A 19,439-nucleotide genomic window follows, 5' to 3' on the forward strand; every position below is an offset into this window, starting at 1 on the left:
TAGACAGACAGGTCAAGGACAGACTAGAATTCAGGAAGAAACTCACATATATATGGTCAGTTTGAATTTTGGAAAAAGAACAAGGGCAACTAGTGGAGAAATGATAATTTTTAAAAATATTTATTATTTTTATTTTATGTGTATGCATGTATTGCCTGCATGTAGGTAAGTGTACCCGTATCATGCAATGCCCGTGGAAGACAGAAGAGGCTGTCGGGTGCCCTGGAACTGGAGTTATGCACAGTTGTTAGCTGCCATGTGGATACAGGAATTTGAACCCAGGTCTTCTGCAAGTCAGTGTTCTTAACTGCTGAGCCATTTCTCCAGACCCGAAATGATAATCTTTTAAATAACTGGTTGATATCCACAAGTGAGAAAATGAACTTCTGTCTACATACCTCACACCATCTACAGAAATGAACACAAGCAAAATTTAAAACTTCAATTTAAAACTTAAAACCAAAACTTCTAAAGGAAACACAGGCTCAAATATTGGTGACTGGAACTGGATGCAGTGATGCATACCTGTAATGATAGCACTCCATGAGTCTGAGGCAGGAGGATCACGTGTTTGGGGCTAGCCTGGATTAGATGAGCAGTTCAAGGTCAGCCAACCTTGTTTCAAAAAACCAAGGGCTGGAGTTACTTCTTTTTTTTTTTTTTTTTTAAATCTTTTTGAGATAAGGTCTCTCTGTAGCCCTAGCTGGCCTGGAACTCACTATGTAGACCAGGCTGGCCTGGAACTCACAGAGACTCACCTGCCTCTGCTTCCCAAGTGCTGGGATTAAAGGTGTGTGCTACCATGTCCTTCAAGAATTAAAATCAAGTGGTAAAGTGCATGCCTAGTATGTACACAGCTCTTGTGTGTTAGTTACTTTTCTCATCATTGTGATAAAATACCTAACCAAAGCAACCCAAGGAAGGAGGGGTTTATTTTGGCTCACAGTTTGAGGGCACAGTCCATCATGGTGGGGAAAGCATGAAGCATAGTGGCAGGACCATGAAGCAGCTGGTTATCTTATGTCCAGTCAGGTAGCACAGAGAGGAATGAATATAAGTGCTCATCTCACTCTCCTTTTTATTCATTCCTGGAACCTGGTCTGTTGGGGGTGCTGCCCATGCTCAGCATGGGTCTTCCTTCTTTAGTTAAACCTTTCTGGAAACACCCACTAGACACATGCAGAGGTGTGATTCCATGATGATTTTTTTTTTTTTTTTTTGGTCTTTTTGAGACAGGGTCTCCCTGTAGCCTGCCTCTGCCTCCTGAGTGCTGGGATTATCTCCCTGTTGCCCCAGCTGACCTGGAACTTGCTATGTAGACCAAGCTGGTCTTAAACTCAAAAAGATCCACCTGCCTCTGCCTTTCAAGTGTTGGGATTAAAAGCATGTGCCACCATGCTGGCTTAAGTTTACAATCAAGATTAACTGTTCTAGCTGGGTTGTATCCCTAGCTCTGTGCGCGCGCGCACACACACACACACACACACACACACACACACACACCACATTGCCAGAATATGTATTTTATTAAGATGCTCAGGTTGTCCTTCTTCATATTAGAATTGGAAAAGGGCAGCAGCCCTATGAGATGAATATTGAGGATGTACTAAAGCAGAGGAGGAGATTGGGCAGGACAAGATGCTTCAGGAGAGACTACTAGTGTGCACTGGGACACAAAGGAATGACAAGTCAGGGCAGTGATTTTGTTGAACTAGTTCACACAAAAGGTTTTACGGGATATGATGAAATAAAAATAAAAATGCATTGAAATTTTTATTGTTAAAATTCAGTTTGTACAAGATTTTATATTTTGAGATCATACATTTCATAACTTAAAAAAATAATAAAATGAAAATACTAACAAATTATAGATTTTGTTTTTATTTAAATTTTTTTTTCATGGCAAATACAATGTTTTGAGCCTTTTGTTTTAGGCTGTTTTTTTTGTTGTCCTTCCTTATGAAACACAAAAATTAGGCAACTAGTGAGTTAGAGAACTAGGAGTAGTTTAGTAAGAATGCAGAGCATATTGGGACTGGGTGGGGTGGGACCAGCAGACAGTTGAATTGGGAATTGAACTTGATCCTGAGAATTTGAAAGACTGTAATGCAATTAGGCTATTTCAGTCACTTGCTGCAAAAGGATCAGAGAAGGGTGCAGTAGGAGATAGGAGTCCAGCTAGGAGGCTCTCACAGATAGCAATCAGAATGTAAAGTAAGGCACTGGAGATAGTAGAGAACTGATTTTGGTTAGATTAAGGAAGGAAGTGGAATTGACAGAGGTTAATAACTTTTTGGATGGAAGCGGTAGCTTTATATCATTTAAAATATTTTCTGACTTTAAATTTTGGTCAATTAAAAATAAAATTTCTTACTATATACAAAATATGAATCCTTAAATTTACAGACAAGGATCCTAGTCACCTCTCATCAAAGAAGCTTCTTTTTCAGCAAGATTATTACAGAGTTCCACAACCAGTCATACACAGAGATTGTCTGTGAATTTCCCAAGCCTAAGTGGCAAATCTTTGATGCAACCTGTATACCTAAGGCTCATGGTACATAGAACAAGGGATAAAAGAGAACACTAACGCATCTTTCAGCTCTCATCAATGAAGCTCCCTCATGCAATAGGGGGCCAGGAACACACAAATGTCCAGAACATAGAGAATAAAAGTCTACAGAGTGTGGGTCCTTGGACAGGACTCCTATATTAAAATCCACCCACCAAGGACTCAGGGACCATTGTGTGGAAGAGGGGGCAGAAAGACTGTAAGAGCAGGGAATAGGTGCATGACCATATGGAAATAAAGTCCTGCGGGCTCCTGGGACCTTTCTCATATGAACCTAAAGCAGTGGTGTCAGCATGCACAAGACCCATGCAAACTCAAGCAGACAAAAACTCAGCACAGAACTGTGGAAATGGACAGCAAGCTTCAATCTTAATTGAAGAATTATTGGCAGCTGATTAATGCTGGATGAGGAAGAGCTGATCTTCTTAAAGGAAGGGACTCTAAATAGGCTGAGTAGACCTCAGTGAATGAACTTGCACTGAGGGAGGTCTGGAGACACAAACTTGACATGATAGGACTTAACTAAATGACAGAATGTAGGAAACTCAGTGGGGGGGGACTAAGGGTGGGTGCGAATGGGGAAGGGGATATAGTTGCTTAAGATTTCTGTATGAAATACACAAAAATTCACTAAAAAAAAAAAATCTGGAAAAAAATTCGGTCAATTACTATGCCTGTGTAAGTGCAAGTCAAAACTTTTAAATGGATTGAAATGACTAGAGTGATTAAGCTTTTTAGAGACAAAGAGGAACTTATTAAAATGAGATCAGAGAGTTAATCCATCTTCACACTTAAATACCCATTGATGAAAAGCTGTGCTATGTGAGTCAGAACATACTGATTCCATTCATTGTATTACATCCATAACTCCTTGGGAAAATACTGGCTAGTCACAATACTGGGTACTGCTAAGCTGCTCACACTTTTATTTTTTATAGGGTTTCACTGACTGCTAGTACATATTATATATCAAGCTTGAATTATAGAATGGTCTTTAGTGACATGAGATTATGTGGCTTTTCAGCCTTCATTCAAGAGTCCTAAGTATTCAGATCTTTTTGCAGTGTAATGCATTCTTGAGGAGAATTTTAGGAAATAAATTGCAACTGTTTTCTTTTACCCTATTTCCCCCACAGAAGCATAAAGAAGGAACTGTTTCCCTAGCTCCTTGGTGCATTTAATCAATTTACTTTTATACTTTTCTGTAAGCACAACTTAAAACCAAGGCAGGTTGAGAAGTAATCAGTTTTGTAGATGCTTTTATGATTCTTTTTTTTTGTTTTTTTTTTTTTTGATCTTTTTGAGACAGGGTCTCCCTGTAGCTTCAGGTGGCCTGGAACCTACTATGTAGACCAGGCTGGCCTTGAACTCACATAGATCCACCTGTCTCTACCTCCCGAGTACTGGGATTAAAAGCATGTGCCACCACCCCCGGTTTATGATTCTTTTTTTTAAAAAAAAAAAAAACCTCAGTACTTATTTCTTTATCATAAATGAGAGTAGGTGGGTATTCAAAATGCTGGAATCTTGAGTTATTTTGTGTACTTAGTATTTTTCAGTAGTGAGACTTTTGTTTCTTAAGGAAATATGTGTGGCCCTGCAGAAAAAGACATTTTCATTTACTCTACCAACTTCAAAGAAGTCAGTGTGCTACTATAGTTTGCTCTTTTGTTGATGTTTGCTACTGTAACAAATGTATTGAGAACTTTTAAATATTTTTCTGGCAGGACTATCCTGGTACTTTCTAAAAGTTTCTTAACATTTGGGCACATATGTTAAATAATTAGCTTTAACTGTTCAAATTTTTAAAAACATAATCTATTCAAGATTTTTCATTCTTTTTAGAGGCACAGAATTTGTCATCTTAAGAGTAAAAGGTATTTCATTTAGGAAGCATTTATTAATATCAACAATGGATATTAAACCATTTCATACTGGTTAGGATGATAAGCATTTAGTACCACTTGAATTAACATTCATCACAACTTCTCTATTCATTATCTCTCTGTGTTCCTAAAGGAAGATATTTATATAGTTATATATAGTTGTTGACAGAAATCAAGAGCTCAGAAAAATAAAGAACAATTTATTATGAACAGTTTCAAACATTTGCAGGACACAAAAATAGTGATATGATCCTTACCCAGTTTCAATGAACAGTCTTTGTCACTCATTTCATAAATCTGTTCTCTCCATCCCTTTTGTGGGTTGAGGTAGTAGGATTTTCTTTAAACAAATTTTAGGTTGGGATGTAGCTTAATGTTATAGGATGTGCTTAGAATGTTTGAGTCCTGGGTTTTAGTCTCTGGTGCATGCACATACACACACACACACACACACACACACACACACACACGAAGTATATTACTTTATTAAGGATTATTTGTTCTATATACCACAATGCCATTTTGACAGAGAATTAAGTTAACAATAATGTCTTAATATCGTGTAACATCAGGGCAGTATTCATTCAAGGCTGACACACTGTATTTAAGGCAATGCAGTTAGGACATGGCCTTCCCTCCACCTACCTATTGTAGCTTCCATCAAATCACTGAACTCCTTTAGAGTTTTAGCAACTTTACATAGCCACTGAAAAAGAGTTTTGCTCATTTTAAGGTAATTTGTAAAGGATGAAGAGAATAGAGAAAGGCAGGCAGAATGGATGGTTTTTTTTATTTTCTGCCTTTTTAAAAACTCCATTAGTAGAAAATAGTTCTCAAAACCAGTTTCTGTTCCACTTGGCTCTGTCTTATTATTGGTGGAGCATTTCTAGTCACCAGTGAGACATTAGGGGTTGTATTGAAAAGTGTGGTTGGCGTGTTTGTTGTAATAAAGTAGTGGTGGTCTAATCATTCATGATTGGATTCCTCTCTTTTCTGAGGGGTCTATGTACATTCCTTGAGAATGTTTTCTTTGAAATTCCGAGCTGCAAGGAAAATAGGACAGTGGCTGAGTTAAAATGATTTATTCTAAGAAACTTTTGGCCTGATTGGGACTAATGCCTCATCATTGGTTATCTTCTTTTTAGGATAACATCTTTCAGATTTTCTGTAAGAGTCTGAGATATGCAGTCTCAACTTTTGCTGGGTTTAGGGGTAAGGAATAATCATCTAGTTCATTAAGTGGGACAAACAAAGAATTGGACCTCTGGGAAAGGCGGAAGACCCAAGTACAGGAAAAGAAAAAGGGATAACCGTGTGTGTGTGTGTGTGTGTGTGTGTGTGTGTGTGTGTGCGTGCGTGCAAGTAAATAAGGCTTGACAGCCTAGTGAGAGTAGGATATCGCTGTGGCTAGGGCAGCTAGTCAGAGAAATAAGCCTGACAGGCAGTGGAAGGAGGGAGGGAGGGAGGAGAAGGAGGAAGAGAGAGCAGGAGAGCGCAAGAGAGAGAGAGAGAGAGAGAGAGAGAGAGAGAGAGAGAGAGAGAGGAGAAGCAGCTATGATGCCACAGCACCCTCAATCTCAGAAGCAGCTGAGAGAGCTGAGCAGTTAGGTGGAGAGAGGTCAGAGGAGAGTGTAGTGGGGAATGAGAGTGTAAGTTTCATTTTTCAGAGGTGTTTTTTTTGGGAGACAGGATCCCTATGGTAGCCCAGGCTCAGGCTGACTTTAAATTGGCCTTTATCTTTTTGCCATTGCCTCCCACATGCTGAGATCGTAGGCCTGTATCATCACCACTCCTGACTTTGTTTACAGAATTTTTATTCACTCTAAATACAATTTACTTTCTCTGTTCGTATTTTAAGAGATTTGTTTTATTCTTCAACCAAATTTTTTAAAAATTTATTGTTGCCTTTTTATTATTAATTATAACCCATTCATTTTCCTTCAGGTTTGTTTTATCTGGAGAAGTTCTTAGGAACCCTTTGAATTTGCTTTTGTTTTTATTTCTATGTTGTCTGAGGACAGTATAAGATAGGACCACTTGAGAGTTTTTTTAGATGATACAATTTTTTTTTTTTTTTGGTCTTTTTGAGACAGGGTCTCCCTGTAGCCCCAGCTGTCCTGGAATTCACTATGTAGACCAGGCTGGCCTTGAACTCACAGAGATCCGCCTGCCTCCGCCTCCCGAGTGCTGGGATTAAAGGCGTGCATGATGCTCCTGGCTACAATTAGATTTTTTACTGACAGCCTCATTTAAAAAAAAAAAAATTATTCTTTTATCCAGACTTTCCCTAGCCATCACCTTTCTGCAGTTTGGAATTTATTGTCATTCACTCTCACACTTAAGTGTGTAGCCCTTGAAGTCTCATTCTTAATAGACTGGATTCTTTGTCCTAACCAGAACTTTTGCCTTTGCTTTTATATTCCAAGCCCATTGTCAAATTAAAATGGATACTTGGGTTCTTCATGGTTCAACAGGAGCTCTTAAGGGTTAAAAACTTGAGTTAAAAATGGTTAAAAACCTTCTTATTGCCTAGGGCTTTGGGGCTCTGCCAATGATTAATTTCAAGTAAGCTGATGATGTTTTAACAAGTTCTACTCTTTTTTACTTGGTGTTTTGATGGCTTCAATCCAGGTCGTCTTCTCTCAGCTCTGTCACACTACTGGAAGCCACTTAGATTTTCTAATTTTTCTCTCTTGGAAAAGGATTTGACTTTGTGAGGCCTTTTTCTTGTTTTTAAAATATGTGTTCATTCATGTGTTGCAGTGAGCTTCTAGACTAGAAAGACTGCAGCCATTTTTGGCTTCTTTCCCTTCCTTTGATTCCCTCTTCCTTCCTTACCACCAGTTGTTGACTACTGTCAAAGGAAACTTTTGAAGACATCCCAAATCTCTCATGATGCAAACTGCACACATGGCTCTTCTTTCTTCTTTCTTAGGATGTCTGTTCTGATTCCTGAATCCCAAGTTTCAGTTGGATTTGAATGGTGCTGTACTCTGGAGTAGCCAAATGGATTGGTTTGACTAAGTGCCAGACAGGGTAGGCTCTGGGCCAGTCTGCTTGCTGTTGTCTTCTAATTGCTGTGTCCCTGGCAACTATGAAAATTGCAGTTTTAGAGAGGTAGTTATTTATTTATCTATTTATCTATTTATTTATTTATTTATTTATTTATTTATTTAGGATTTTTTAAGACAGGGTCTCACTATGTAGCCCTAGCTGGCTTGAAATTTGTTATGTAGACCAAGCTGGCTCTGAGTTGGCTTTGAACCTACAGTGAGTCTTCTGCCACTACCTCAGAATGCAGGAATTACAGGCATGTGCCTCGTGCTTTCCTTTTTTTCTTTCCTTCCTTCCTTCCTTCCTTCCTTCCTTCCTTCCTTCCTTCCTTCCTTCCTTCTTCCTTTTTTCTTCTTTTTTTTTTTAAATTGCACACATGCAAATTTACAATTTTAAGTATGCATTTCAGGTGACTTTAAGTATATACCCAGTGGTGTAAAGTTACCAGTGATACTTCCAGAACATTTTCATCATTTCAAGAAGCTATCCACTTTCCCTCATGCAGCTCTGCTGTGATTTAGGACATAAACAGCAAGGGCAGCATCTGAGGCACCACTGCTGCTCAGTGTTTTACAAGTTCCTCTGGAGCATTCAGCCCCTGCTGTCACTGCCACAGGTGGCAGGAATGTAGTTGTAAGGTGACACACACACACACCATGCCTCCCACTGTGTCTGGAGGCAAGAACTATGTTCAAATATAGATCATTCCTTCAATGACATGACCTAGATTCTTCCTTCTGGGAGGCAGTGATAAACACTGTTGTGGAATTGCTTAGGCTCACTCACAGTTCAAGGTTCACACTCAGGTTTCTTTTGCCTGTGAGGCTCTAGCCGATGAGCAACCAGGGCCCTTTGTGCCTCTGACCCTCAGCAGAGTCTCTCCTGCTTGTAGGTCCCCTTGACCCATTGTTTAAGACTTAAGGTTCTTTTTTTTTTTTTAATTTCTTGTTCTTTTTTCTTTCATGTATTCATTTGACTTTTTATGTATTCTGTTTGAAAGGAACTCCTCTGTGCTAAGTACTGTATGAGGTAAAAATACAAGTATTGGAACATGTAAATTTTGGAAGTATTTTTTTTGTTTTGTTTTGTTTTTTAAAAAAATTATTTATTTAATAACCATATAGTTAGAAGAGGCATTTCATTACAACAGCATTGACATATTCAATAACAATTTCCAGAGCTAAGATGCTTCTCTTTCAAAAGTAGCTGTAAATTTTTAGGTTTACAGTTGAATTAATACAGTTATACAATATTGTACTCCGTATAAACCCTGTAAGACATATTTTTAAGAATTAAAGATAAAAATATTTAAGAATAAAAAATTGCAAAGTTGCTATAGGACTCCTTTTCTTCTGGGAGAACAGACTTGCTGACTAGTGTTGACAACTATTGTGATGTGTCCTCACAAAGGCTTGTGCAAGGTGCAGTGTGATCCTGGAGCTCAGTCTTGCCTGAGGAGCCCAAAGGCCTCGCAGAGGAAGTAGCATGCAGAAACACCAAGAGCAGGAGGGAGTCAGGGACAGGACAAGAATCTGCTTATACTAGTCACTAGGAGTTAAATTACAACTCAAGGAAACAAAACATATAAAGGCAAGATTGCAATGCAAGGACACAATTTACAGACATGGGGTTCTGTTTACTACTAGTAAAACTGTTCAGAGCTAATGCCTGTGGGACTTTTTTTCTTCAAAGGTTCTTGCTACCCAAGATTTTGGCCATTAAGCCTGCCTCTCTCTCTGGTCCTAATGCTTGCTCCCATTAAATGAAAATGACATAAATATAGATAGAAGCAGAAAAATGAATTTAATTATGGTTTTGGCCAAAACTGGGGAGAGAAAAAAACCTCAATCTGTCTCTACTGCTCAATCTGTAGCACTATTATAGTTTATTTAAAAAGATGAAACAGGTCAGCACGTACAAGTCCCATGCAAGTTCAAACTAGACAAAATTCCAGCATCGACATGGGGAAGTGGATAATAAATCCCAACTGTGCTGAATAGCTTCAGTGTCAACTTGACACACCTGGGTTGAAGGAGCCTCAAATGGGAAATTGCCTCCATAGGACTGACCTGTGGCCATGTCTGTGGGGCATCTTTGATTGTTGAATGATGTGGGAGGGCCCAGCCTACTGTGGGTGGTACCACCCCTGGGCAGATGGTCCTGTGTTGCATAAGAAAGCAAGCTGAATATGGGCCAGGGGAGCAAGTCAGTAAGCAGTGTTCCTCCATGGCCTGTGCTTCAGCTCCTGCCTCCAGGTTCCTGCCCTGAGTCCCTACCTTGGGCTCCCCGATGAACTGTGACCCAGAAGGTGTAAGATAAAATAAACCTTTTCCTCCCCAAGTTGATATCAGTTAAAGTATTTTGTCACAGCAATGGAGAAACAAACTAGGACACCAACCCAACCTAAGGAACTTTTGGCAACTGATGGCTATTGGGAGAGGAAAAGACAATGTCTTACAGGGATGGGACTCTTGATAGGTAAACCAGTATCCAGTGGAGGGACCTAGACTGAAGGACATTTGGGTACACAAATCAGACTCTGTAGGCCATATTACATATATGATAGAGTATATGTAATAGAATTGGGTGGGTGGCAGCAAGGGGAGGTTTGGATAGAGAAGGGACTCTAAATACCACCAAATTATATTCTATGAAGATGACAAAAATTCAATTAAAAAGTTTTAGAAAGATGAAACAAAAGCCCAGAAATACACAATATGCACAATCAGGTGTGGGCCCTAGTTACCAGAACTGGAAGGTAGGTTTCAGTTTCCCTCTCACATGGTATTTCCTGTAGGAAATCCTAATCCCCACAGTGGTGGATATCTTGTGTATTATGTGTACCTGCCATATTGGTCTGTTTTATCTTTTTTAGGTTCCATTTTATTCACTTAAAAGTATTTTAAAAACAGTGACGGCCATGCCTTTTGCTTGTGATTTCATAAAATGTAAACCAGGAAGGCTCTTCCTGCCTTTGGATTAAAAGACCACCACCTAGCTAGTTAAAATGCCCAGCAGAGATGGTTGTCATGAACACACCTCATGCCATGTGACTTCAGATGACCACTCAATGTTTGTAGAGCAGGAATTTCATTTAAGCCCAAGGTGTTGAACCATAATACAGCTGCACCTCTTCAGCTACTGATTATGCCGATTACAGTGTTGCTGCATCTAGGAACATGAAAGAAAAAAAAATGTAGATGTCTGTGAGTCAGCAAAGTTGTTTATGTATTTTGTAGCAGGGTCCTTGATGCAAGGAATTGAGTGATAGAAAGCCCAGGGACTGGGTGGTACCCAGTGTGGACCTCTTTAGTTTCAATTCTGAAACTATGCACAGGCAGCTTCTGGATACCAAAAATACACATGGATGTGTAGAAGATTAGGTGTAGTTTACTGTGTGTGAGCTGAACATATTTATTATGAACAATAGTGTAAAAAGAAATCTAATAATCACTCACACACACACACACATACACACACACTTAACCTTTCATGTACACACTTTCCACCCAGGAGCCCTTGAGTATGGGTCCATCCAGTGAAGCCTGTTTAAACTACCCAGAGTCAAACTCTCACACCCATCTTCTTCAGCAACTATTGGCTGCTGACAGTTCCTCAGCTAATGTTACTCAGTTCCCAAATTCTGTGTTGGAATTATGTCTCGTTTGAGGTTATGTGGGACTGGTCTAGGGATGTACCAGGGGTTTTTCTCTAGGTTCTGTGATTTCTCCAGCCATGTGTATTTGGCTATGTTTATAGTACCACACATAAATTTTTCCTCATTGATCAGGCTTTAAGTCTATTTAGACAGCTGTTGATTACCCCCAAGATAAAAGTGCCACTACTGCACTAATAGAGATACTTTGCTATGCCTGTCATTGCTGTGGTTATTAGCCTTTAGAGCTGGGGTTGGATCATTTATTGATTTCCTCCTTCACAGTCTACACAGTATCTTCTGGTACTATGAGAGCTAGTGTTCTGCTCTCTTATACAGTCCTGCCAAAGATGGCATCTGTAGTTAAGAACAAAGTTCACAGAACAGGAACAGCCTCACTTGTTGATGATATTTTCCATTCCAGCGTAGAGTGATCTGCACAAACAGAACACATGGCACTTCTGAAAGGACTCTGTATCTTTCTTGGAGAATATACTATTTGTGTCTTGTGCATACACACACACTTAACCTTTCATGTACACACTTTCCAGAATCTCTGTAACATTCTTCGTATTTGGAACATCTTGTACTCTAAACCAATCACTGTAAATACTACCAAAAAGACAGGGACTGACATTCTATTGCTCAGACTTTTCCTATTAGTTAGCAAAATGCTAGGAATGTGTCCCTTCGTTTGTATTGCTGCTGCAGTGAGTGATGTATTAGAGGTATTCCCTGGAAATCCAGATCTGCCACGTACAGTGGAATTTGCTTTCCACCCCTCACCCCAAGATACTTCAGTGGTGGCAAAAATAACAGTTGTCCCCTGGGAAATGAAGCTTATTGCCATGGTAACTAATGAAGGCTGCATCATTCTAGGGCACATTTAAAAAAGCCTGGATTTCAACATGGATAGACTGTCTTATTTTATTCAGTAGCTTAGCAACCTGTGGTATAGTATTTGTCTCTATCCCCAACCTTCCCTTTTCTCCTCAAAAAAAAAAAAAAAGAACTCTATAGATAGTATAGTATTTTGTTGTAAGCATGTTCATTGTGAAATTTGGTATAGTTCTTAGGAATTTTTATGATGATGACTTTACTTTCTGGACCAAAAATCAGGGAATTGTCCTTTCTCTTTTTGGTAGCCTACTCTATGATCTCTCTGCACAGGCCTTTCTCTCTGCATCCCTTGACTGTCAGTGCTATTCAGGGGGCTTTCCATACCCATCCTTTTCTTATTTACTGATTACAGCTATTATGTGCTGTGACTCCCAACCCTTCATTTTCAGCTCAGGTCTTACTGAGCCCCAGGTAGGCAGTTCATGCCACGACAACCCTTAGTGGATTGTCTCCAAACTCGGCATGTTTTAAGAAGAACTTAGCATTGCCTTCTATGAACATCACTTGCTAATGAAAGACACCACTGTTTATAGATACCCATACCAGTCAGCCCAAAAGCCTGATGTTTCCTGAATACCCTGTGTGCTTAGACCCTCCTTATGCTCTCTCCCCACTCTTCTGCAATCCCCTGCACCACCACCCCTATCTTAGTTTGGTTTCTCTGTTGCTGTGATAAACACTGACCAAAAGCAACTTTATTTTTTACAACTCCCAGATCACAATCTATCAGTCAGAGAAATCAGGACAGGAACTCAAGCAGGAACCTGGAGGCAGGAACTGAAGCAGCAATCATGGAGGAATGCCACTTACTGGCTTGCTTCTCACAGCTTGGTCAGCTGCTTTTCTTAAACTGCCCAGGCCATACTGGCTTGCTTCTCACAGCTTGGTCAGCTGCTTTTCTTAAACTGCCCAGGCCACTTGCTCAGGGATGCCACTGCTGCTCACAGTGTACTTGGCTCTCCTGTATCAATTACCAACCAAGAACATGCCTCACAGACAAGGCCATAGACCAGTCTAATGGGGGAAATTCCTCAGTTGAGGTTCCCTCTTCCAAGGTGAAACTAGTCTGTGTCAAGTTGACAAAAACTAACCAGCACAATCCCCTTGCCTTGGGCCTGAAGATGAGCTGTGCCTGTTAGGCAGTGCTCTACCACTGAGCTAAACCCCCTAGCCTCTTGTCCTTTTTTGCCTGGTGTAAATTAAAGTTCTCAGGAAAAAAACCCCAAAAAACCCTTATCTGTGTTAGTAATTCTGTAAGACTGAATTACTGATTAAAACTTTGTGATTGTGGATGGTTAGGATGTTGCAGATCCAGAACCAAATTATCTCTAGCCATTTTTAGTCTCTTTGAAAGCCATTCATTGCCCACCTCTTTGTCTGACCTAACATCTTTTTGACCATCACATAAAACCTTTCAAATGCATTTTTCTTCTTATTGACATATATTGATTATACACAGTGGGCTTCATGATATCATTTTCATACATGCAGTAATGTACTTTGATCATAATCCCTCTAATCCCTTACCTCCTTGTTCCCCTCTTACTCTTTGGATTCCCTTCTTCTTTAAATGTATTTTTAGCAGAGCACTTAGCTTCTACCAATCTAAAACTAAGAATGTCATCAGATAGCACCTGATTACCTATAGCAGAGGTTTCCTTGCTCCTGGCTGTGGTTCTTATCAATGTATTTGGTAAATGCTTGATTTATGACCTTCTGAAACTAATAGAAGCTCATGTAGTCACTATTTTGATGTAATGTGTAACCCAGGACAACCCAGATCTGTGTTCCCAGGCAATAGCCCTTTGCAATTGGCTTAGGGCTTATTTCCTTTGAGGTGAGGAATATGTTTTATGTCAACACTGGTTCACTGCCTACATCCCAGTCAGTTACTTCAGTTTAACCAGGCCTTTCCCTGCTTCCCCATAAACAAACAAAGTGATTTTTGTGCTCTACTCCTAACCTCCTCAGTGGCCTCCACAGCCCTCAGTGGCCTTCTGCCTTGTTCTTTATTCAGGCTGTTTCTCACCAGGTCTTCCTGGGCTGCCCATTTGCTCTCCTACCAGGAACAAGCTTCTCCCTCTCCACTCTTTGGCCAAGTGACTGTTCATCTTGTTTTCCCATTCATGAACTAAGAAGCTTTCTTAGATAACTGCCAACTTTAGGCTCCATACTCAAAATTCAAGATTTCTACACACTTCCATGGCCCTTATTCCTCACCTCGCTGTACTGTTATTGTTCTGCCACCTGCCTATCTCTCCTGGTAATGGCAGTGGCAGCTGCTACTGCTGCCAGCCGACCCCCCCCGCCCCCACCACCAGGACTTGGGGGGAAGAGGAAGCAGGTGGGAAGAAAACAAAACACTGCAAGGTAGACAGTACCAGATGATTGGCCCTTGTGGGGTTGGTAGGGGTTTGTTTTGTGTTTGTTTGTTTGTTTGTTTGTTTGTTTGTTTTTACTAGAAATGGGGCTTGCCCAGTAGATGAAAAGATGCTTATCATGCATTCAGCAGGTGTGCATCTCCATTCCCCAGCACACAAAGTATGTCTCTATCACAGTTGTTAATTTCTTTTCTTCCTCCCCTCCCTTTCCTTCTGCTCCCAGCCTCACTTCTCTCCCTTTTCCTTTTTTAATTAAAAAAATTATTTTATGTGAATGAGTGTTTTGTCTATATGTGTGTAGGCGCACCATGTGAATGCACCTGTGGAGGTTAGAATAAAATTTTTATTTTATGTGTATGAGTGTTTTGTCTATAGATGTGTAGGTGTACCATGTGAATGCCTGTGGAGGTTAGAAGGGGGCATTGGATCCCCTGAAGCCGGAGTTATAGATGGTTGTTAGCTACTATGTGGGTGCTGGGAATGGAATCTGAGTTCTCTGAAAGAGCAGCCAGTGCTGTTAACTGCTGGGCCATCTCTCTAGCCCTGCGCCCCCCACCCCCTACCCCCTACCTTTTAAAGACAAGGTCTCACCATGTAAACTCTGGCTTGCATGGAACTCACTATGTAGACCAAACTCAAAAAGATCTGCCTCTGCCTCTCAAGTGCTGAGATTAAAGGGATGCACCACCATGCCCTGCCCTCCCCCCCTTTCCCCCCCTTTCATTTCTGTTATATATTAGTACTGGGGTCTCAACCCAGGACATTGCACATGCCAAGTGTACACTTTACCACTGAGCTACACCACTGGCAACAGTTGTTTTTTTGTTGTTGTTTTTTTTTAAATTTCAAGGAAAGAGATTTTCAAGGCTGGAGAGATGGCTCAGCTGTTAAGAGCACTGACTGTTCTTGCAGAGGACTTGGGTTTGGCTCCCAGCATTCATATGACAGCTAACAACTGTCTGTAACTCCAGTTTCAGGGGATCTGACTCCTTCTGACCTCTACAGGCATTGTATGTGGTGCACTTACATACATGCAGATAAAACACTCATAGCATAAAAAATAAAAGTTTTCACCCACTACTAAAAGATTTTTGGGTTGTTTTTAAAATGTAATTTTCAGAAAAAATTAAACCTTATAAGTTTTATATAGTCAAATTTATATCTTAGGAAGTACTTAGCCATCCAAATTGCATTTTTTTTATTTCTAGGATGCAGTATCTTTTTTTCTTTTTTAAACTGGCATCTCAGATGCACAAATTCTTGATGTAATTTTATTTTTAGATGTAATAATTTATTAGTTGTCCTTAATGCAAGATGGTTTAAGGAAGGCAATATATTTAATAAAGAGAGCCTTATCTGATAGGGTATTCTAATATTTAAAAGTTAAGGTGTTTAAGGACCTTATAATTCTTTAGAAATATTTGTTGCTTTTAGAAACAGTTTTTGTTTACTGATCTTGTATTTGAAACTTTGCTGAATTCATTTCTTAGCTTTAATAGGTTGTGTGTGTGTGTGTGTGTGTGTGTGTGTGTGTGTGTATTCAGGATTTTCTATATGTAGAATTATATTATTTACAAATAGAGGTAGTTTTACTTCTCCTTTTCCAATGTGAATGCCTTTACTAGTTACTTCTCTCATTGTTATAACAATATTTGACAAGTCTATTGTGAAACTTATGTAGTAAGTTTTTCATTTCAGTTATTGTACTTTTATAACATTTCTATTTGATTCCCTTATATAATTTCTATCATAATTGATATTCTCTATTTGTTCATGCATTCTTGTCCTGATTTTATTTTGTTGTCTGGTAGATTCTGCAGCTCTCCTAATATATTTAAGACAGTAAAAGTCTGTCAGAGATTAGACTTCTTCATGGGTAGCTTCTATAATTTTCATTTTTTTCCCTTAGAATAGTTCATACATCCTATTTCATTGTATATCCTGTAATTTTCTGTTGAGAACTGCACATTTCACATAAAGGAACATAGTAACTCTGGAATCTAGAGTCTCTGAAATGCTATAACTGTCTATTTAGCAATTTTTCTCCAAACTATTTTTTAAAAGACTGTATTCCTTGTTGCCTGTGATCATTGAGATCTCTTTTCTGTTTTCTATGAGGTCAGCCAACAATTTCCTTAACTATCTGGGTCCAATAAGGAAAAGGAAAGTTTCTATGCCATTAATTTCTTGTGAAAGATTGTATGGGAAACCTTTCAGCCCTTAGGGGACTAAAGCAATGACCAGCTTCTACTCTAGTCACTCACTGAGCAGTCAGGTAAATCAAAACACACAGCTTCAAATTATAGAGGATGTTCCCACTCCAGTCAGCAGGCTACTCCAGGAATAAAAGCTACTCTCCATTGCTACCTGTCATAGTCTGGAGTATGGATGTTGAAAGCTATTAAATACTTGAATTCACTGAAGCCTCCCACTTTCTTTTTTAGTCCAGCACTTCCCTGGATGCTGTGAACATTATTAAGTAAACATCAGAATTTGAAATAATTGGTTCTAGCAGTTCTTGTCAAGGTCAGTAGTTGGTTTGGTAGAGGGACTGAGTTCTGGAGTGTTTGCCACCATCTTCACTCTTGTATTGATTCTTTTTAAAATTTGTTACATTTATTTATTCATTCATATTTTGTTTGTGTGTGTGTGTGTGTGTGTGTGTGTGTGCGCTCGCATGCGTGCACATGCCACGGCATATGTGTGAAGGTCAGAGGACAACTTGTGGAAGTTGGTTTTCTCCTTTCACCATGTGGATCCTAGGGATCGAACTCAGGTTGTCAGGCTTGGGGTTAGTGCCTTTACCTGCTGAGCAATCTCACCAGCTCCTGTGTTGATTCTTCTTGAAATAGTAACATTAATATTGTAATGTTGCATTGACTTATGGGAAGAACTTGTTTAAGAAAGTAGTGGATTATTAATATGCATGAGTAGGTATAGAGTTACTCCTTACAGGTTAGTTACCATCTGTCTACTTCACCAATCAGGATAATTTATCCAAAAGACAGAATTTTGGGGTATTTGAAATGATATCATTACATTGTAGTAGATCATAACTTGTGACTGTGCAGGAAAAAAAATGACATTTCTTCATTGTGTATGTAGCTCCTGTTTATTTTAGGTGAGTCACTGATAACTGGGGGTGGGGTTGGGTAAGCAGCACAATTTAAAACTTAATCTAGTATGATGACTTAAAATAGTCTGTTTAGCCGGGCATGGTGGCGCACACCTTTAATCCCAGCACTCGGGAGGCAGAGGCAGGCAGATCTCTGTGAGTTCAAAGCCAGCCTGGTCTACATAGTGAGTTCCAGGACAGCTGGAGCTACAGGGAGACCCAGTCTCCAAAAGACAAAAAAAAAAAAAAATTTTTTTTAGGTAGTATTACTGTTTCAGTTTCCTTATATGTTATGGGTCTGTTTAAACTGTTGATCTCTTCCTGGTTTAACTTTGTGCAGCTCTCTATGAGATGAGTGCTCAGTATCTCCATCTGTTTTCTTACTGATTTAAGGTATAGGAAAAGGTGTGTGACCTCTGTGATCTAGAGCAGGACACTGTTGCCTTGATTTGATGTCCACTATTCCTTGGTAGCTTCTGCTGATGACATCATGGCTGGTGTGATGCACAGTCTGGTTTCAGGTTGGTGCGGAGCTGGTGCTGTTTCCCCAGTTTCAGTCTCTGGCTCTGGATCTCTGACTTCTTGAGTGTCTTGCCTATTCAGTCTGTTGGACTTTATTCAGCCTTTGCTACAGGATCACTGCTCCACAGCAGTCCTTCTCTCTGGCCCATTAGTTCAGAAAATCTGAGTTCCAGAACTTACCATTACCTGACTATACCTAGAAAACCGGTTCATTGAGATAAAGGCCTGGCTTACAAGACTTGGACATACTATATAATCCTCTTCCTGTCAGATGCTGCATATTATTTCATTTGATCTTGTACTTCCTTCACAGAGCAGTCTCTCTCTGCTTCAGTAAAGACCAGTTTCCTAGGACATCAGATGTTCCCTTCACACTAGTGCAAAGGTCTGGGATTTGGAAAGGCAAAAGAAGAAAATAATTTTCAAACACTATCATGATTAGATATATGAGGATGCCATCTCAAGAATTATGTGATTTTAAGTGTACTATGGCCTTAAACTTAAGGAATGTAGGCTTTTTAGAGAGGCCGTGTAGTATGCACATATTTAATTTTATACCTATGGTGAAGCTACATATCTGAAACGTGTATAATGCTAAGATGCTTGATTTCTGGGCATCACTATTTTCCTATAACCAAAAATGTTGTGATTTCATGTATACATTTTCCTCTGTTGTAGGACAGTTCGTGTTTGGTTAAAGAGAGACAGTGGACAGTACTGGCCAAGTATATACCATGCAATGCCTTGTAAGTATCTGGGTCTCTGTCCTGAGAAACTTGATTTGCACTCCAACTCCCTCCTTCCCTTCCCCATTTGCCCTCTTTGTATTTTCTTCCTGAGTAGAGAAGACTAAAGGTTGGGAATTTTATTATAATGAAAAGTATCATTAAATCATTTTAGATTTCCTAAGGTTCTCACTATGAGAAGTAAGAAAATTGTTCTGAAGCTGACTGCACACTCATGGGTTCTGAATGAGAGTAGTGGAAGAAGGCTCCCGTACAGGATGTGGGCTCTGACTGCAGCAGCCCCTCCTCTTTGAAACTTTCTATTTAACTTTGGGAATCTATGTCCTTGGATAATTTAAATTTTTGTCCAGTGATTACATTTGTGAAGGAAATTTGTCCTTATATTATTATTAAAGCATTTATTCAAATTCAAGACATTCAACAGTGAACATTCAGTTCTCAATGATTTGCATAGGCTTGAAGCATTGTAATTAGAAGTGGAGGCTCATTTCCCCAAGATCTTACTGCAGAAATATGTCCTCGTATTGATTGGTAAATAATGAGTCTTTCAAATAGACTTTAAAAAAAAAAAAGCACAAAAAAAGTTTCTTAGATTGTACCACTAATAT

General features: G+C 39.5%; 1 protein-coding gene across 3 annotated transcripts in view; it reads left to right on the top strand.

The window, feature by feature from the left end:
* The window catches only part of Wdfy2 (WD repeat and FYVE domain containing 2), a 201,624-nt gene that overhangs the window by 61,418 nt on the left and 120,767 nt on the right, over positions 1 to 19,439 (top strand). For 2 of the 3 annotated variants that reach the window (XM_008847350.3, XM_029570557.1), the window contains exon 2: positions 18,764 to 18,831. The exons of the other annotated variant lie outside the window; for it this stretch is intronic. In XM_008847350.3, the coding sequence (XP_008845572.1) occupies positions 18,764 to 18,831 (68 nt within the window). The remainder of the gene's footprint in view (positions 1 to 18,763; positions 18,832 to 19,439) is intronic. 3 annotated transcript variants of the gene reach the window in all.

Source organism: Nannospalax galili, unplaced genomic scaffold, assembly GCF_000622305.1.
Source record: "Nannospalax galili isolate Female #2095 unplaced genomic scaffold, S.galili_v1.0 scaffold1252, whole genome shotgun sequence".
In the NCBI taxonomy this organism is placed as follows: domain Eukaryota; kingdom Metazoa; phylum Chordata; class Mammalia; order Rodentia; family Spalacidae; genus Nannospalax; species Nannospalax galili.